The 21,483-nt window shown below is 40.8% G+C and overlaps 2 protein-coding genes across 2 annotated transcripts; one reads left to right on the top strand and one right to left on the bottom strand.

Moving 5' to 3' along the window:
• The first annotated feature begins 166 nt into the window (after positions 1–166).
• Positions 167–1,720, top strand: LOC118663288 (olfactory receptor 52B2). The gene has a single exon (XM_036322737.1). The coding sequence runs from the start codon at positions 336–338 to the stop codon at positions 1,302–1,304; it is 969 nt and encodes a 322-aa protein (XP_036178630.1). The 5' UTR covers positions 167–335; the 3' UTR covers positions 1,305–1,720.
• A 13,626-nt stretch (positions 1,721–15,346) lies between these two features.
• On the bottom strand, positions 15,347–16,330 carry LOC118664036 (olfactory receptor 56B4-like). The gene has a single exon (XM_036323940.1). The coding sequence runs from the start codon at positions 16,328–16,330 to the stop codon at positions 15,347–15,349; it is 984 nt and encodes a 327-aa protein (XP_036179833.1).
• Between the last annotated feature and the right edge of the window lie 5,153 nt (positions 16,331–21,483).

Raw genomic sequence — 21,483 nt, 5'->3', positions numbered from 1 at the left:
GTGTGGAAATGCAGAATGAGGACAGAAAAGTGGGTGGGCCCAGACTTTGGGGGCAGGGTGAAGCATGGTTGATGAAGATGTTCTACGTGCAAGTGGAGGCAGGGTGAAGCATGGTTGATGAAGACATTCTACGTGCAAATAAGCACAAAGGGCCAGAGGTTATCCCTATAAGTGAGTAGTCTCTGGAAGGACTTTCCCCTGGAGAATCCCACAGTTTAGAAATCCATGCTGTCTTCTGTGATCTCAGCTCACACTCAGAGATGCTTTCTGTTCCTATTATATTCAGCAGACCCATCAACTTCTAAGTCATTATAGAGAGGATCCTAAAGTTCATCATGACTCACACCAACCTTACCATCTTCCACCCTGCAGTTTTTGTCCTACTCGGCATCCCTGGGCTGGAGGCGTATCACAACTGGCTGTCCATACCCCTCTGCCTCATGTATATCACAGCAGTCCTGGGGAACAGCGTCCTGATAATGGTCATCATCAAGAGCGTTAACCTTCATGAGCCCATGTACTTTTTCCTTTCCATGCTGGCCATGACGGACATCCTGCTGTCCACCACTACTGTACCCAAGGCCCTAGCCATCTTTTGGTTTCATTCCCATGACATTGCCTTTGATGCCTGTGTCACCCAAGTTTTCTTTGTCCATGTGATGTTTGTGGGGGAGTCAGCCATCCTATTAGCTATGGCCTTCGACCGCTTTGTGGCCATCTGTGCGCCTCTGCATTATTCAACAGTGCTAACATGGCCTGTTGTGGGAAGAATTGCTCTGGCCATTGTCACCCGAAGCTTCTGCATCATCTTCCCCGTGATTTTCTTGCTGAAGCGGCTGCCCTTCTGCCGGACCAACATCATCCCCCATTCCTACTGTGAGCATATTGGGGTGGCCCGCTTAGCCTGTGCTGACATCACTGTAAATATCTGGTATGGCTTCTCAGTGCCCATTGTCATGGTCATCTCGGATGTAATCCTCATCACTGTGTCTTACTCACTGATCCTCCGAGCAGTGTTTCGTTTACCTTCCCAGGATGCCCGGCACAAGGCTCTCAGCACTTGTGGCTCCCATCTCTGTGTCATCCTCATGTTTTATGTTCCATCCTTCTTTACCTTATTGACCCACCGCTTTGGACATAACATTCCTCGACATGTCCATATCCTGCTGGCCAATCTTTATATAGTGGTGCCACCAATGCTCAACCCCATTGTCTATGGTGTGAAGACTAAGCAGATCCGCGAGGGTGTAGCCAACCGGTTCTTTGACATGAAGGCTTGGTGCTGTGCTTCCCCTCTGGGCTGATGGCTCCTCATAAATCCCCACTCCCAACTTTGCCAAGGAAACTAGGTATAAAATATAGAGATTTCCTGAGAAGGCTTTTCCTTCTCTTCCTCAGTCTCTTCCTTCTTCATCATCCTATCCTCTTCTATCTCTTTTTCTTTTCTTTTCTGCCTCTTCCTCTTTGCCTCCTTCCCCTGTTTCTTTGTTTCCTTTATCCTCTTCTTTTCTCATATTCCTCCCACACAACCCACAAATAACAACTAAGTGTTCATGCTTCTAATTATGAACATTTGGTATCCTCAGTAGATCAGATGTACTCCAGAAATACAGGGAGCTGAACAGCACATAAAGTAAGTTATGCATGAATGGATAAAAATAATTTTATATTTAATATCTGAAAGGGTTCCAGTTTTTATCCCCAAATGTGCATTTATTATTTGTACAGGTTCAAGTGGCTCTCCATCCACTTCTATACTGGCAGGTGTTTTTTTTTTTCCCTTCTTTTTTTCTTTTTATTATTATTTTTTATTTATTTTTATTTTTTAAATTGTTTTATTGCTTAAAGTATTACAAAGGGTATTACATATGTCTCCTTTTCCCCCCGCCCTTGACAATCCCCTGGCCTCCCCTACCCCCCAGTGTCTTATGTCCATTGATTATGCTTATATGCATGCATACAAGTCCTTCGGTTGATCTCTTACCCCCTCCTTCTGCCCACCCCCTCCACCCTCCCCGGCCTTCCCGCTGTAGTTTGACAGTCTGTTTGAAGCAGCTCCTGGCAGGTGTTTTTGAAAAACAACCATGCATGCATGCCATTTAGCCATCTGGAAAAGTCCTGTTCTTTCTTCAAATTTCAAGTATTGTCTTTCCTGAGAAGTGTTTCCTAAATTTTTCTAGGCAATCCAAGACTCATCTTTGTATGTCTATTGTATCTTGTACAAGTCTCCAAATATATGTAATGAATTATAATGGGTTATTTATTTATTTATTCCCTCAATTGACTATATAAACTTTTTGAAACCAGAATAGTGTGTGTCATTAATATTTGTACTCTTAGTACATTATAAAATACCTGGTACATAATAAATGTTTGAGAAATGAATGAAAGCATAATTACCTCCCTGAAGTTAGAACATGCATCTCTATCATGCACTGAAATGATCAGCTAAATGTGTCCACAAACCTAGTGATTAGTAAACTAGGTCCTCACAAAGACAGTGTAAATATCATGGAGGCAAATATGCTGCTCAATACAGTGTTTTCAACTCCAGGGAATAGATAAGAGTAGGAGGACACAGGTTATTTTTGATTTTCTCTTCTACCTGGCTTCTGAACATCCACATTATTAGGAATCATAGCATGTTGTTCATGGCCAGATTAGCAAAATAGAGTAGGCTCTTGGAGTTCACACTCTTGACCCTCATTCTTTCATTTTTTTTTCCATCAAAGGTCATCTACACTCATTTCCTCCACCTCCACCTTTACCAATGAGTCCCACATCTCTCGTTTCATCTTAGAACTCTTTTGAGTTTTTTATTTTTTGTTAATCCTCACCCAAGGATATTTTTCCATTAATTTTTAGGGAGAGTGGAAAGACAGGGAAAGACATAGAGAAACATCGATGTAAGAAAAACACATCGATTGGTTGCCTCCTGTACGAGCCCTGACCATGACACCAGCTGGGGAGGAGCCTGCAACCAAGGTATGTGCCCTTGACCGGAATTTAACCTGGGACCCTTTGGCTGCAAGCTGAAGCTCTATTCACTGAGCTAGAGCTCTTTTGAGTTTTAAATGCGTAAACTCATCTGTCAACTGAATATCTTCTCCAGGATATAGAACTCATGCTAGCACTTCTTCATGTTCCTGTTCCTTTTCTTGGAAACTAGATCATGAGGATCCCATCAACTTCATTAAGCTGGAAACCCTGGGGGAGTTTCTCAATTTCTTCCTTCCTGGACTGCTCATCAAGAAGTTATTGGTTGTTCCTCATATTGATAATAACCAAATAGTTATCTGGATAGTATTTGGAGTGATACTGGGATTCCGGTCCTGTCTCTATTGTTCCATTATCTTCTTAGGCCATATCTAAAATGGGCTCTGGGGAATATGTTCTTCTTGGGGACAGCACAGCTTTCTCAGTCTACTTCCTGGTGCTGAAAGCTTGGATCCAAGAGTTGTATTAGCTCTTGACTAGTCAAAGTCTTTCTTAGCTGAGTTCTTGTTTCTTTGGCATTATATGTTTATTAATAACCTAGTAGGCTTCTCATCTATGTGGTTTTACTTATGTGCTAGTAAACACCCCCCACCCCCAAATCTCTTAAATATATAATTCTCAAATGTTTTCTATATTTCCTTTCATTATTTCCATGTACATCTTTCTGAACTAAATAAAGGCTAATTTGGGATAGTGATGCTTTAGTGGGAAGGTACCTTTGCCCTCAGTCGCTTGATTTATTTGAGATGTTTACTGATTAGCACACCCAGGACATGAATTTAAATATATATATTTAAATTTAATTATGTATGTATTTTTATAGTTGACACTATACAGATGTCTCCCATTCCCCCGCCTCCACTTTCATCCACCTCTACCGAGCCCACACCCCCTTCCCTTAGCCTTCACCACACTATTGTCTGTGTCCATGAGCTATATATATTCTTTGGCTAATCTCTTCATCTTCCCCCATTCAGTCCTCCCTTCCTCCACCCCCTCTGAGATCTACCAGTCTGCTCCATGCATCCATGCCTCTGGTTCTACCTTGTTCGTCAGTTTATTTTGTTCATTATCCTATATAATAAAAAGCGAATATGCAAATTGACTGAATGGTGGAATGACCGGTCGCTATGACATGCACTGACCACCAGGGGGAAGATGCTCAATGCAAGAGCTGCCCCCTGGTGGTCAGTGCACTTCCACAGGGCTCACAGCTGGCGAGTACAGCAGCAGTGGCGGGAGCAGTGGCAGCACTAAGGATGCCTCGGGGGATGCCTGACTGCCAGCTTGGGTGGACATCTCCTGAGGCAGACGGACATCTTCAGAGGGGTCCTGGACTGCAAGAGGGTGCAGACCAGGCTGAGGGACCCCCCACCCCTCATCACCAGTGCATGAATGTTGTGCACTGGGCCTCTAATATTTCACATATAAGTGAAATCATATGGTATTTGTCTTTCTCTGACTGTCTTACTTTGCTTAGCATAATTACCGTCAAATCCTTCCATCTTGTCGCATAGGGTAAGAGCTCCTTCTTCTTTACAGACACATAGTATTCCGTTGTGTAAATGTACCACATATTTTGTATCCACTCATTTACTGATGGGCATTTGGACTAACCTTCTCTGGGCCCATCCTATGTCACTTCTTTTTCTCATCCAACTACCTCTAGGGCAGGTTGTTGTATCACTCTGGCAGGAAAGACATTGGAGGCTTGTCTTAGTCCCATTCAAACCTAGCCACAAGGGGCAGGCCCATCAGATGGACAGCTCTGCCAGATTGAAACATTAGATGAAGGTGTGTTCCCCCCTCTGTCTAAGCTTGGTTTCCTCCCCATTCACTCCACAATCAGTTCTGTTATAACATGACATGGGTTCTTAAAAGTCACCGTGCTATGCAACACTCCACACGAAAAACCTCAGGATTTATGGAAAAATGCAGTTAGGGGAATAGCATTCAACAACTTTGTCAGTGACACATAAAAAAGATAGAAAACTAGTATAAACAGTAGTGGAGCTTTACAATGTTAAATAATTAAGAAAAACACGAATACTACAATGCATATAACACTTTACTTTGAAGAAGATATGCAGTTTGCTGTGGAAACACAGCGGGATTGCAGCTAGTCAGTTATTGTGAAGTGGTAGAAGGAGATTTATCTGAAATTTTTAAGTTGTGAAGTGAAGGAAGGTGGCCGATTAGTATTTGGAGTGTGTGTGTGTATGTGTATTCCTATGCAGCTTGTTTTGAGCTTGATGCAGTTTTCTGCATTCTACTGAACAAAAGGGCACAAAGGAAAATGTGAAATTCAGTTGTGCACAAATTGTTTCATAATATATCATTGACATTAGAACATGTTTGTTTATTCAAATGAAGTAATATAGCAGAACTATCTACCTTTTTCCTATGTCAACAGTCTTCCTCTTTTGGTAGGACGCACCTCAATATATTAATACTAGAGGCCCGGTGCACAAAAATTTGTGCACTTGGGGGGGTGGGGGGGTCCCTCAGCCTGGCCTGTGCCCTCTCGCAGTCTGGGACCCCTCGGGTGATAACGCCATGCTGGCTTAGGCCTGCTCCCGGGTGGCAGAGGGCAGGCCCAATCCCTAGGTGCAGCCCCTGGTCGGGCTCAGAGCAGGACAGATTGGGGAGTTGGGGCACCGCCCCCTGTCATGCACAGAGCAGGGCGGATTGGGAGGTTGTGATGCCACCCTCAGTCACGCTCAGGGTAGGGCCGATTGGGGGGTTGGGGCACCGCCCCCTGTCACACTCAAGGCAGGGTCAATGGGGAGGTTGCGGGTTGCGGCGCCACCCCCTGTCACGCACAGAGCAGGGCCAATCCGGGGGTTGGGGCGCTGCCCCCTGTCACGCACAGAGCAGGGCCCATCAGGGGGTTGGGGAGCTCCCCCCTGTCACGCACAGAGCAGGGCCCATCAGGGGGTTGGGGAGCTCCCCCCTGTCACTCACAGAGTAGGGCCAATAGGGGAGTTGGGGCACCGCCCCCTGTCACACACAGAGCAGGGCGGATCAGGGGGTTGGGGAGCTGCCACTCTCACACTCAGGGCAGGGCAGATGGGGAGGTTATGGCTCTACCCTGTCACACACAGAGCAGGGCCAATCAGGGGCTTGAGGCGCCGCCCCCTGTCACACACAGAGCCACAGGGCAATCAGGGGGTTTGGGCGCTGCCCCCTGTCATGCTGATCCTGGTGCCGGGAGGCCTCTCGGCTCCACTGATCCCGGTGCTGGGAGGCATATTACCCTTTTACTATATAGGATACAGGCCTGGTGCATGGGTGGGGCTGGCTGGTTTGCCCTGAAGGGTGTCCTGGATCAGGGTGGGGGTCCCCCCTGGGGTGCCTGGCCAGCCTGGGTGAGGGGATGATGGCTGTTTGCAGCTGGTCACACACCCTTCAGGGTGGGGGTCCCCACTGGAGTGTCTGGCCAGCCTGGGTGAGGGGATGATGGCTGTTTGCAGCTGGTCACACACCCTTCAGGATGGGGGTCCCCACTGGGGTGCCTGGCCAGTCTGGGTGAGGGGCTGAGGGCTGAAGCTCCCAACTGCTCCTTTTTTTCTTTTTTTTTTTTTTTATTCTGGGCCAGCTTTAGCTCTGGCTCCAGCTCTGAGGCATCTGCTGCTTAAAGCAGGTATCTGGTTTGTTTGGGTTCTATAATCGAAACAATGTATAACTCCAGCTCTGAGATCCCGGCTCACTGAAAGCAGGTTTCTGGGGTTTTGTTTAGCTTCTATATTTGTTACAGTGTTTCAAACTGCAGGCTCAGAGGCCGGCAATGCAGGCGGGGAACGTTGGTTTCCTCCGTCACTGAAGCAAGCAAGCCTCATGTTAGTTTCAAGCTGCCTGGCTGCCGGCCGCCATCTTGGCTGGCAGTTAATTTGCATATCACACTAATTAGCCAATGGAAAGGGTAGCGGTCGTACACTAATTACCATGTTTCTCTTTTATTAGATAGGATATAGATTCCAAGAACTGCCAACTTCAAAAACTACCTGTACTCCACATACTTCTGCCTTGGTCTTGCCATGGCACTTCCAAGTCTCACTCCTATATCCTCAGGCTCTGCCTTTCACAGACCCATCCTCTTGTAAGTTATTTTCAATATTATCTTTCCTTCCTCACGCTTTTACTGAGTTGGGCTTATTAATTTCAGTGCCATCTAGAATTTGTCCTATCAGGATGTTGAAACTGCTCTTGCTAATGACTTCCACACTGCCTAGTTGAATGAGCATTGTAGTGGGAAGAGTACCAATAGAGAACAGATGGCCCATTCAAATTAGAATAGTTAAAAAATTCTTTTTATTGAGGTATAATTGACATGTAATGTTATATTAGTTTCAGGTATACAACATGATTCAATATTTGTACATATTGCAAAATGATCTCCACAACAAAGTCTAGTTAATATCCATCACCACACATACTTATAAACATTTTTTTTTCTTATGATGACAACTATTAAGAGTTACCTTCTCTCAGCAACTTTCAAATATGCAATGCAATACAGTTGACCCTTTAACAACATGGGGGTTAAGGGTGCCAACCCCAGCGAAGTTGAAAATCTGCGTATAACTTTTGATTCCCTCAAAACTTAACAACATTCGTCCTTCAGTATCCATGTGTACTGGTTCTAGGACTCCCCACAGACCCATACCAAAACTCTGTGGTGCTCAAGTTCCTTATATAACATGGAATAAAACAATGTATACAGTCTACCCCCTGCATCCACAGATTCCCATCTGTTGATCAAAAACACTGTGATCTATATTGGTTGAATCTGTGGATGGAAAACCTCAGAATACAGATTGCACACTATATATATATATATATATATTGAAAAAAATCCACGTGTAAGTAGACTCGCACAGTTCTAGTACTGCATTGTTCAAGGACCAACTGTATTATAGTCACTGTACATGCCGTGACTTATTTATTTTATAACTGAAAATTTGTACCTTTTGACTCCCTTCCCACCCCTGTCCCTGCCTCTGGCAATCACCAATCCATTCTCGGTATCCATAAACATGTTTTTTAAAAAAAATTCCACATATAAGTGAGATCATATGGTATTTGTCTTTGTCTGGTTTATTTCACTTAGTACAGTGCTTTCAAGGTCCATCCATATTATCACAAATGGCAAGATTTCATTATTTTTTTAAAATATATTTTATTGATTTTTTACAGAGAGGAAGGGAGAGGGATAGAGAGTTAGAAACATCAATGAGAGAGAAACATCGATCAGCTGCCTCCTGAACGTTCCCTACTGGGGATGTGCCTGCAACCCAGGTACATGCCCTTGACTGGAATCGAACCTGGGACCCTTCAGTCCACAGGCTGACGCTCTATCCACTGAGCCAAACCGGTTAGGGCAAGATTTCATTATTTTTTATGGTTGAATAATATTCCACCACATATATATGGTGGAATTTTATCTACACTAATAAAAAGAAACATGCAAATTGGTGTCACTCTGCTATGCCCACCAGCCAATCAGATGATTATGCAAATTAACACAACAAAGATGGCGGCTAATTTACATATGCAGGCATGGAGCAAAGACTGAAGACTGAAGAGGCTTGGCTTCTCCTCTGAGGCCGGACCAAAGACCTGGGTCCCAGGTGAATCTTTGTGCAATGGGCTTCTAGTATATATATAAAATCTCACATTTTCTTTATTCATTCACCTATCGATGGATACTTATGTTGTTTTCTTGTTCACTGTAAATAATACTGCAGTGAGCATGAGGGTGCATATATCTTTTCAAATTAGTGTTTTGTTTTCTTTGGTTAAATACCCAGAAGTGGAATCACTGGGTCATATGGTAGTTCTATTTTTAATTTTTTGAGGAACCTTCATACTGTTTTTTATAGTGGTTGCACCATCTTATATTTCCACCAACAGTACACAAGAGATCCCTTTCTCGACAACCTTGTCAACACTGGTTATTTCTCAAATTAGAATACTTTGAGAAGGGATTACTTATAAAGAGCCTATTTATAAGGATGTGATCACTAAAAGCTCCAAAGTGATAGTACAGTTACCTAGGGCTAATAATAGCACTTGTCACCACCTCTAGACCTGAAAGGATGAGTGACCCTGAAATCCTGAAGTAGAGAGTTGGCATAGAGAGGTTACTTCCAGAAGAACTTTTTGAATTTATTCTATCTCTTTGGGTGTGAGTTGGGCTTATTAACTTCAATGCCACTCTTTGTGTTGGTTTTGCTCAAATAGATGGTTGTATCTGGTGTTAAAGAAAAATTGCACTACACAGGATGAGCAAACAGAAGTTGATTTTATACTGATACTATTGCCAGCAATGGGGAAGAGAACACAGACAAGTCTGGATACCCAGTTCTAGTAAAACAAAAGACCAGATTGGGCTGAGGTAAGGTGTCAGGTACAATGGGTTTAAGCCCTGGGGTGAGCTAGTGGAAAAATACTGAAGGACTTTAGTAGGAGGTTGATCAATGAGATGTGTCAAGCACATTGAGTTATTCCTGAGATTGCACATCTTGTTGTCTGTGATGAGGCCATCTGTGTTTGCTAATTGGCGCCCAAGGAAGTTAGGCTCCTACTCTCCACAGAGACAAAGAGATGGGGCATCTCCTTCAATGTTTACATTTCAGGAGATAGTTTCCAGGTCCTTGAGAAAGACATTTCCTGGGTGTATAACTGGCAAGAAGATAGGAGATGATTTATATACGCTACAAAGGGGAAGTGAATGAATTTACAATTACATGTTTTATGAAGCAAATGCTATAAGAAAAGAGAGGCCAGGAAGAAATATAGTCAGGAAGAAATTTGTCTTAGATCAAGCCATCTTGGTCACTGGTTAGTTGATTTCCTTTCTAGTAGGCAATCTCTGGCTGCTGTGTTTGTTTGATGCAATCTGTTGTAGGGGAGGTAAGAGGTGTGCTTATGGCTTGATTTATGGTTGAAGCTCATGGGGCATGGTTGTTTATAGCCATGTTGATCACTGCCCTGTTTTCTGACCCAATCTCCAATATTCTGGGCACACCCACCCCTATTGCTTGACTTTTAGCCCACTTCTTGGTCCAAGAATGTATGTGCAGGAGGATAGACATGCCTGACTACTTCTGCTGTCTTACCCATTAATCCCCAGGTTGTTTTTTTCATAGCCTTCTGTTTCTATTAGTATCAGACATTTCTTATCTGAATATACCTTATTTTTGTATTAGTGCTTTCTCCTATACCTTTTGGCATCTATTCTTTCATAATTGCATCACAGTTACCTTTCATTTTTGGAGTTTCCCTAATTTTTTTTGATCAATATGTGAAACATCTTTTTTTCTTTTTTTTGCCACACCAAATATACCTAGTGTTTCAGCAATTTTGTTAAGTAGAATATTAAGTTGGTTAGGTTTTAATATGATGTAAGGTGAGCTGCAGTTTGCTAAAATTAACATATATTATGCTAAGTGAAATAAATCAGTCAATGAAAGAAAAATACCACATGATCTCACTTATTTATGGACAATAAAGAACATTATAAACTGATGAACAAAAATAGATACAGAGGCAGAGCAGCATTGAACAGACTGTCAAACTACAGCAGGAAGGCTGGGGAGGTTTGGAGTGGGGGAGGTAAGAGATCAACTGAAGGACTTGTATGCATGCATATAAGTATAACCAATGGACGAAAGGTACTGGGGGGTAGAGGAGGCTGGGGGAAGGTCAATGGGGAAAAAAGGAAACATATGTACTACATTTTTGTAACACTTTAAGCAATAAAATAAAATTAAAAAAGGGTATGTTGAGTCATAAATTATTGCCAAGTTATAGCTAAATAAAATCACAGATTTGTCAGAACATTTGGGAAATTTGCTTCTTGACTGTAAAAGCAAGAAGACTATGTAAAAGAACATAGTCAGGAAAATAAGTAGTTCAGGCAGAACAGTAATTTACATTCTTATGTTTGGTAACAATAAATTTACATATTGATAAAAAATGTGAATTTTTAATCAAGAAGGATTTGGAAATAATAATGTATTGTTCAGGCCACTAAAAAGTCTATGGAGAGAATAGCATAGATTTCCAAAGGAAGAACATGGGCAAACGTTTCTTAGATGGGCTTATTCTTTACAGCTGACATCACAAGATAACTCAGAAAATCTATAAATACCTAAAATTACCTTCTCTAACAGAATGTCAGTCTGCTCTGGGAAAGATTGTTCTCTGTGAGAGTTTTCAACAATCAACTTACCCAAAGGAAGGGTGGGTCTGCTCCATGGGTTTCTTCATGGCATTAGAGAAACTAAATGATGATGACAATATAAGAGGATGCAATTTTATCTATTTTTTTTGACTACAGACAATACATTGCTGATGTTATCAAAAATGGATCTCAGATGACTAAATAACAAAAGGAGCCTCAGTATGGTGCGCAAAATAATGTGGAATATTATGAACTTGGAAAAGGATAATTTAAAGAGGAGCATATTTATGCTCATCAGAAAAACCCTCTTCTGACTTCCGAAGTGACTAGAATCAACAGGTGGATGCTCTAATCCATTTTCTGGGGGCGTCTCCTAAGGTATGTGAGATGAGAGGTTATGAGGTTATTCTGATGATGCTATAATGGGCAATAAGCAAATAAATAGATAAGTGTTCAGTTGAATCCACTGACTTCCTCTGAAGCTCAAAATATTTCTGTTTGTCAACCAGGCTAACCAGAGACGTGAGACCACGATGGAACACTATCCAGACTGACATGACGCTCTCAGTGGATTTCATGGCCCAGGAGGGTACTGACATGTCTTGAAAAATGGGATAGGCACATATTCTAGATTTGGATTTGCATTTTTGGTAATGAAAACAAATACTTCAAATATCATCAGAGGATTAGAAAAAAATATTTTAATGGGCTCTCTGTTTATGTATCCTCATATCAAGGGATGCGTTTTACTACCTTACACCATAAATCCAAAAAAAGAAAAGATTAGTATATTACCTGGAGTGATTAATTCTAATTACCAAAGAGCAAATTAGGTTGCATCTATAGAATGGAAGCAAGTAGACTGTGTTGGAAATGCAGGGTATTCTCTGAGGTACCTCTTAGTACTTTCCATGCCCAACAGTAAAGGTTAATAGAAAAGTATACCAATGAAAAAAGACGCTAAATCCACAGCAGGATTCTAAATCTTTAGCAGGATGAATGAGAATTCAGACCCTTTAGGAATAAAGGTTTTGGTTACTCTACCAAGTTTTTTTTTTTTTTTTTTATTGCTTAAAGTATTACAAAGGGTATTACATATGTGTCCATTTTATCCCCCCGCCCTAGACAGTCCCCTAGCCTCCCCTGTCCCCCAATGTCTTATGTCCACTGGTTATGCTTATATGCATGCATACAAGTCCTTTAGTTGATCTCTTACCCCCCTACCTCCTGTCCCACAACCCTCCCTGGCCTTCCTGCTGCAGTTTGACAATCTGTTTGAGGCAGCTCTGCCCCTGTATCTATTATTGTTCAAAAGTTTATAATGGTCTCTATTATCCATGAATGAGTGAGATCATGTGGTATTTTTCCTTCATTGACTGGCTTATTTCACTTAGCATAATGCTCTCCAGTTCCATCCATGACGTTGCAAATGGTAAGAGTTCCTTCCTTTTTAGAGCAGCATAGTATTCCATCATGTAGATGTACCACAGTTTTCTAATCCATTCATCTACTGATGGGCACTTAGGCTGTTTCCAGCTCTTAGCTATGGTGAATTGTGCTGCTATGAACATAGGGGTGCATATATCCTTTCTGATTGGTGTTTCTGGTTTCTTGGGATATATTCCTAGAAGTGGGATCACAGGGTCAAATGGGAGTTCCATTTTCAGTTTTTTAAGGAAACTCCATACTGTCTTCCATAGTGGCTGCACCAGTCTGCATTCCCACCAGCAGTGCACAAGTGTTCCTTTTTCTCCACATCCTCTCCAGCACTTGTCGTTTGTTGATTTGTTGATGATAGCCAGTCTGACAGGTGTGAGATGGTACCTCATTGTTGTTTTGATTTGCATCTCTCGGATGATTAGTGACTTTGAGCATGTTTTCATATGTCTCTTGGCTTTCTGAATGTCCTCTTTTGAAAGGTGTCTATTTAGGTCCTTTGCCCATTTTTTGATTGGATTGTTTATCTTCCTTTTGTTAAGTTGTATGAGTTCCCTATAAATTTTGGAGATTAGGCCCTTATCAGATATGACATTGGCAAATATGTTTTCCCACACAGTGGGTTTTCTCGTTGTTTTGTTGATGGTTTCTTTTGCTGTGCAGAAGCTTTTTATTTTGATGTAGTCCCATTTGTTCATTTTCTCTTTCGTTTCAAGTGCCCTAGGAGCTGTATCAGTGAAGAAATTGCTTCGGCATATGTCTGAGATTTTGTTGCCTTTGGATTCTTCTAGAATTTTTATGGTTTCCTGTTGTACATTTAAGTCCTTTATCCATTTTGAGTTTATTTTTGTGTATGGTTGGTTACTCTACCAAGTTTTGACAAAGTTGGAAGATATATGGCACATATCAATTATGAACTAGTAAACAATTATAGGCATTAAAACTAGTAGCTTTATTTTCTATTTGCTTTTTATATGCAAGATTTTATTTCTATATACTAATCATTTTCTTTTCTCTCCTTTCAATTTTTATTTTATATATACATTATTAGAAATTAACTTCATAATTTAGTCTCTGGGTGACAGAATTATTCAATGGGACTGTGACTGAATTTGAGGAATAGGTAATATATCCAGCAATGCATATAATGACTGTTGGAACTGTGCATCTTGTTACTGTTGGGAAAAATTGAAAATTTCTTCCTTTGTATGAAGAATAGCTTTATCATTTGTTGTATGAGAATTCAAAATGTATATAAAAGGGTCTATATGGAAGTTGAGTAGTCAAAGGTGTGAGTCTTGCTGGTAATCAACTGATTGTGACTGAGTTACCAACTCATGGTTTTTGGCTTGCTCTATGAAAGTGGATCTGGCCCCTGTAAATGACTTTGTCAGCTGAAATGATGCTCAGTTTTGTTAGCAGGAAAAGAATGAAGAAAAATTGCAAGAAGTAAGTTGCATGTTTTTTTAAATTGAGGTGAAATATACATAACATAACATTTAGCATTGTAACCATTTTAAAGTAGCTTCCAGTACATTCACAATGTTGCCCAGCTCACTTCTAATTACAGAAATTTTCAACACCTTCAAAAGAAACCCTGTACCTATTGAATAGTTGTTCCCCACTTTTCCTTTCCCTTCACCCATGGCAGCCACTTATCTTCTTTCTGTCCTATGGATTTGCTTATTTTGGACATTTCATATACATGGAATAATAAAATGTGTCTTTTGCTGTCTGTCTTCTTTCAGATAGCATAATTACTTCTTTACTTTTTTTCTACTATTATTCCATTGTATGGATATATCACATTTTGTTTACACATTCAACAGGTGATGCACTTTTGGGTTGTTTTCATTTCTTGGTATTATGATGTGTCTTATTATTTTGGGAAAAAGGTTTTGTGAGGATGCATGTTTTCAATTTCTTTTGGGTATGCACCTAAGTGTGGAGTAGCTGGGTTCTATGGTAACTCTGTTCAGTCATTGGAGAAGCTGCCAGGCTCTTTTCTAAAAGAGCTGCCTCAGTTGACATTCCCACCATCAGTGTATGAGCTCGTGGCTTCTGTTGTTGCTTCAGTCCCAGCGCTGATTCTAAGAGGTTGTTCTCCAAGGTGAAATCATATATAAACCTCCTGAGGTCATTCTTCAGACCATGGTCCAGGACATTTTCTGTACTATATAGGATTCAGCAGACCTATGCCTCCTGACTGACTGTATCATGAATGAAGTGTTTATTAAGCAGGTATTATGTACAAAGGTGTACTAGGCTCAGAGGAGGTACAACATGAACATGGTTGAGGATGCTTGTAATCAAAAGTATGCATTTTTATGAGATGTGCAAATGGTAAAATTAATTTATACTTAATTAATTGGTTATTTGGAACTACTTTTCTAGAGCATTTTCTCAGGCCATTTTTTTTTTGTTTTCATTTCCTAGGAAGAACACTTTACCACACAATTAAAAGAAATTTTCCATGTATATATTATATCTGAATGTATGGTAGCTGTGTATAAGTGTGTTGATCTCTAGGTGCAACAATGGTCAGAGATATTTCATGTTTTTACTCTTTTTTTTAGTAATAGACAATTGAATTATACTTTTCAAATGCCTATTTCAATAAGTGAGGCTGACAATTTTCATGATGTTATTGTATTTTTCCCCAATTTTTTACAATCTAGGCCTATTCAGAGCCACAACCTCTGTCGTATTAACATCTGTATGGCCTTATAAAGCTAAGGTTACTTCTGATGTGGGTGGAAAATTCACCCACTCATGTATCCTCTGGAAACCCAGTCTGAGCTCTCCCATCCTGAGAGCATAGACCATGGGGTTGAGAGCAGGAGGGATAACATTGTGCAGCACATTAAGGAGTACAGGGATAAGGGGAATCTTTTCTTTTACAAGGTGTGTGACAGACAGCACAATGATACCTGTGTAGAAGAAGAAAATGAGGATGAGATGGGAGCTGCAGGTGCTCAGAGCCTTGGACATTGCTTTGGTTGAGTTCAGCCTCAGCACAGTGTGAAGGATCAGTGCATAGGAAGAAAAAACCAGAGCCATATCGCTCCCAAGTATGATCCATGCTGAGAACAGTTGGTAAAATTTGTTCACAGTGATGTCATCACAAGCCAGGCTGATGACCCCCAAGTTAGAGCACAGGCAGTGGTCAATTTCATTCTTGGAGCAGTAGAGTCTTTGGGCAGCCAGCACAGGCACTGGGATGGTCAACAAGCTATTTCTGAGCACCATGAATCCTGTGACTTTGACCATAAAAGCGTTAGTGACGATGGAGGGGTATCGAAGAGGGTGACAGATGGCTATGTATCTGTCCACTGCCATGCAAAGGAAGATACCAGACTCCATACCAAAGAAGCAGTGGATGACATACATCTGAGCAAAACATTCAGGGAGGCTGATGGCTTTGGCATCAAACCAGAAGATAGCCATAATCTTGGGCATAATGGTGGTGGCCAAGCCAATGTCGATGAGTGACAATACACCCAGGAAATGGTACATGGGCTCATGTAGTGTGGGCTCATGTTGGATGGTGATGAAGATGAGGAGATTGGCAGCAAGAGCTAATAGGTAGAGCAGAGCCAGGGGCAGGGAGAGCCAGTGCTGCCACTCGTGAATGCCTGGGAGCCCCATCAAGATGAACTGGGAGATGTGGAGGTTGGAACTGTTGGTAACACTGGTGGAGGTGTCCATGGCACAGGTTCCCTGTTCTCAGTGTCTTTCCTAAAACTAAAATATGAAGGAGGTTACATTTGAAAATTCAGCTGAGGGCCCTAATTAGAGACTCCTACCAATGACCCAGTTTCTTATTTCTTATTTTTTAAAATTTATTTTTTCCCCATCACCTTTTATTCCCTCTGTGTCCTCTAATACCTCCTCTGATCCCCCTCCACCCTGGCAATCACCACACTGTTGTCCATGAATGACCCAGTTTCTTTAATTGTGAAAAACTGTCAACTTTTTTTTTGGTTCTTGAAAATATTCTACAGAGGAGCAATAAAAAAAAAAGCCAAGATCAGTTCTACACAGAAAGGCTGGAATAGCAGTTTGTCATCACCACTTGAATGCCTAATAAACATGTCCAAATCCATCAACAATAATCTCATCACCAACAGATAACAAATATTCATATTTGGTTTACTGACTTCCATTTTTCTGTTTTAGGTTTGAGCAGTTTACATCATTTGGAGTTAATTTTGTATCTTGCCTTTGACTTCAGCAATATGTTCTGAGACCTAAAAAAGGAGCTCAGTAAAAATTTACTACATGAATAAATAAACGAAACATGACTTTCCAGTATCATTAAAAGCAATGTGGATTCTTAATTTTAATGAGCACTTTATATTCTTATATTAGACTGTTTCACAAATTACTAACCAATATTTTACTTTTCAGATTATTTCCTTTGAGTAGAATTTCAAAAATGATGCAAAAGTGATACATATAAAGAACCTCATCATCTTCATTTTTACACTATTTAGATATTATTTTAAATGTCACCCATGCCCATAATAAAAATAAACACAATTTTATATAATAAAAGGCTAATATGCAAATAGACCAAATGGCAGAACAACCGAACAACTGGTCACTATGACATGCGCTCACCACCAGGGGGCGTTGGGCGCAGCGGGATGGTGGAGCAGGTGAGTGAGGGTGCCAGATCAAGGTGGGTCATCGGTCACTGTCATCAGGGTGAGCCTCTGGTCATTACTGAAAATTCTCGCCTGGTGCTCACACCCGCTGTTGGCACCGGAGTTGCTGCTCGCACCCACTGCCAGTGCTGGCCCCACTTGCACCTGCAGCCAGTGCTGAAGCTGCCACATGCACCTACTGCTGGCACCCAGCGCTAGTCCTGATTGCTTGGCACCATCAGCAGGTGCAAGAGGGGCTGTCGCAGTCAGCACATAGGAGCAGCGGCTGCAGGAGCAGGGCTGTTGGCAGAGAGGGGACCCGGGGCTGCAGCAGAAAGGGCTGGGCGGGGGCACAGAAGATGGGCCGAGACCCACCCCTGTGCCCACTGCAGCCTTGAGGCCCACAGTTCCTTTCAAGGTGCATGAATTCATGCACTGGGCCCCTAGTAAAAAAGAAAAACCCATGCTTTGGATTCCCAAGTTCCTTTCTTTTCACCAAAGGCAACCAGTAATTATTTCTTGGGAATCTTCTCGGAAATAGTTTTTGTATAGATATGAATATATTTTCCCATAAGAGACAAAAACAAATGTTAGCATACCAATCATACCTTTCTTATACTTTGTTTTCTTGACTTTCCTTTTTTAGCGTAGTTATCTTAGAGGCTGTTTCATATTGATACACCTCCTTGTTGTTAAGGTGCATGATTTTCTACCACATGGATGTCTGATATTTTTATGAGGACTTTGGATGAACATGGTATTTCCAGTATTTTCCACTGTAAAAAAAATGATTCAAAATGTATTTGTTCACATATCTTTAAGCATATGTGTAAGTTTATCTACAGGAAAATTGCCAAGAAGTGAATTACTGGGCAAAATGAAAAAAAAGATTTTGATGGAAATCGCCAAATAATCTTTCCAAGAGGTTTTTCTGGTCCTGTATGACAGTAGGGCATTTTTAATGCCCCTGACATACACTGAAAGGTTGCTTCATAGATTCATCGGAGTACTTTACACACCCAGAATTTGGCCATGATGTGTCTGTTTCATCACATCCACACCGCAATTGGAAACTTTAATTTAAAAACCTTTATTAATAGAATAAATAAAGATTGAAATTTCAATTTTGATTGACCTTTCCCTGATTTATTTATTGAACTGTGACATTTTCAAAGTTTTTTTTCCCCATTTTTATTCTTAGTCAATCTTCTCTTTTTACTTTATGTTCACCTCATCTTGTAATAGTAAATGAAATAATGTTCTTCAAGGGATTAACATGGAATCTGGCAGCACATGCTATTAATTTGTATGAGTTTCATTATATCTTGAAATTATTACCTTCATGTGTTGAATTTCCTGGAAGTATTTCCTCCCATTCACCTTTGGTTAAAATCTATCCTTTAAAAAAATTACACTTGTGCATTTATATTCACTAAACTTTATATATTCATAACAAGTGCATTTCTAGAATTAATGATTTATTGATTTTAAGTTTTAAATAATGTAAAATGCAGCATTTTAATAAGCATTTACTTGCATTTTCTTTACAAACATTTTTTAAAAATTAATTTTGTAACCAATTTGAGACTTGACATGGAATGAGAAAGTCTCTAAATCAGTTTCACCCACAAATGGCTAAACCATTATTCCAGCAGCATTTAGTAAAGAAGCCTTCTCCTTACATTAAGTTACAATGTGCTTTATTCTCAAACATTCAATCCAAACACATATTAAGGAGTATTGCCAGACTGGACAGTCTTTTCTGTTTTCAGTTTTAGTACCAATTGGATGAGTGTATTGATGGTAGGGAATAGCCTTACTAATGATTCCAAATAATTTTTTTTAAAATAAAAAATGACTGGTTGCCTTAACCGGTTTGGCTCAATGGATAGAGCGTCAGCCTACAGACTCAGGGTCCTGGGTTCGATTCCCGTCCAGCGCATGTACCTTGGTTGCAGGCACATACCCAGTAGGGAGTGTGCAGGAGGCAGCTGATCAATGTTTCTCTCTCATTGGTGTTTCTAATTCTCTATCCCTCTCCCTTCCTCTCTGTAAAAAAAAAAATCAATAAAATATATTTTTTAAAAAAGACTGGTTATGATATTTTTGAGTATACATTTTGTTAAACATAAATTAATTTTGGAAAAACTCATTTTTACCCCATTGTAGCTTTCCATTAAAAATCTGTGTTGCCTTTCTGTCATAGTTTTTTTGTAATTGTTTCCATTGTTATTAGTTTTTTTTTTGTCTCATTATATTTCCTAGTTGAGTATTACTTTTTTTAAAAACCTTCTGATGATTATTGTTTTGTAGAAACATTTCAAAAATATAGCTATTTGACACTACTGCCTCCCAAACCAAATTGCTTTTTGGTAAATTCTCTGAAAATATTTTTGTAGAAAATTGTATTACCTATTAGGAGAACATGAGTGGTATAAACTTTGATTTTTATTTCTCATCTTATTCAAATGTTTATAATTTTCTAAGAAACATAAAGAAGCAGTAGTAGACTCATAGATATGGAGAACCATGCCAGAGGATATTAAAAAAATAAATCATTTTATTGATTCTTTTGAGAGAAAGGAAGGGAGAGGGAGAGAGAGATAGCAACATGGACAAGAGAGAAACATTATTGATCACCTGCCTCCTGTGTGCCCCCCTCCTGGGGATTGAGCTTGCAACCCAGGCATGTGCCTTGACCAGGAATCGAATTGGCTACCTTCTTGTGTATGGGTTGTCACTCAACCACTGAGCCACACCAGCTGGGGGCAATGTGGTTTTGAAACAGAACAGACTGATGTTTGCCAGAGGGGATATAAAAGTATGGAGAAGTACATATTGGTACATATTTACAAATTAGTGGGGATGAAAACTACAGATAGGGAATATAGTCAATAATATTGTAATAACTACGTATATGGTACCAGTTGGGTACTGAAAATATCAGGGGAACACTTTGTAAAGTATATGATTGTCTAATCACTGTAGTGTACACCTAAAACTAATAGAAAACAATATCAAATGTAAACTGTAATTGAAAATGTTAAAAAATTTTTTTTAAAAAGCAGCAGCACTGATTGTCAACATCCTCGCCAGACTTTGGGTAAAATGCCCCTGGAACTGTCTCCAGTGGGGTGCTGGATAATGTTTTCGGATAAATAGTCTTTATTAGTTTTGGTGATTTGATATCTGGTTTTAGTGACTGGATAATGACAGTGAAGGAAATAGCTAAAGAACATATATACATACCCCTGGACATGGACATTCATTTGTAAAGGCCAAGGAAGTGAGTGCCGGGGGAGGGTGCTGCGGTTGGACAAAGGGTGGAGGAAGGGGGATCCTGTAATAATGTCAACATTAAAAATTGTTTTTTAATAAAAAAGTTCTGATTTTATTTTTGAATAAGAAATGAGTGATCACGATCTCTTCTCAGGGTCTTGATCAATAATTTGAATGGAAGGCTGTATGCTTCTGTCATTTTGTCAGCCAATGTGCCTCCCTTGCCTCAGGCTTTTGATGGTTGCTTTTTTTCTCTGGTATAACTTTGTATTCTTTTTTATTTAACTTTATTTTTATTGTTGACATTATTACAGATGTCCCCATTTCCCGCAGCTTTACCCACCTCCACCTAACATGACCAGAGAGCTGTCTCATTTTTCTACTTGTTCTCCAGACCATATAGGTGAAGATTTTGAGGAAAATGAGAGCCAGTGTTGAAAGGATTAAACTAAGGAAGTCAACTGAGAAAGCCCAGGCTGGAGGAGAGAACCAGAACCGAGAGCCAGGAAACTGCCTCCTCCACTCACCTGGCCCTTGGTGACTCCCTGCTAGGAGGTCCTGGAGAATTCTCTGCAAATGGAACGGCCTCTGCAGCTGCTACTACTCCTTTGGCTGCACCTCTCTTTTGTACCATGGCTGCTGAGAGTACATCTTCTTCTGTCCCCTGGGGCCTGGGCTCTTGCACAGTTTGGAGCTCTGAGTTGCCCAGGTCTTCCCTGCCACTTTCCAGGACCTCCAGGAGGCTCCCTCTCATCTTTTTCCCATGTGCATCAAGGCTCGGTGTTTTTCCATCACAGCTTCAAAAGCCCCCAGTGATCTCAGAGGTTTATCCAGTTCAGCTCAGGGAGCAGAAGTACTCAGCCCCAAGTCTCATGGGAACCTGTATGAGCCGATCATCTCTGTCTGGATGAAGGTTTAGGAAGAGGTGTCCCT

Source organism: Myotis myotis, unplaced genomic scaffold (assembly GCF_014108235.1).
Source record: "Myotis myotis isolate mMyoMyo1 unplaced genomic scaffold, mMyoMyo1.p scaffold_m19_p_10, whole genome shotgun sequence".
Classification (NCBI taxonomy): Eukaryota; Metazoa; Chordata; class Mammalia; order Chiroptera; family Vespertilionidae; genus Myotis; species Myotis myotis.
Note: the sequence above shows the minus strand (reverse complement) of the source record. Positions and strands in the feature narration are given on the sequence as shown.

Coding starts and splice junctions, on each gene's coding strand:
- LOC118663288 (XM_036322737.1), top strand. CDS start 336: ATGACTCACACCAACCTTACCATCTTCCACCCTGCAGTTTTTGTCCTA.
- LOC118664036 (XM_036323940.1), bottom strand. CDS start 16,330: ATGGACACCTCCACCAGTGTTACCAACAGTTCCAACCTCCACATCTCC.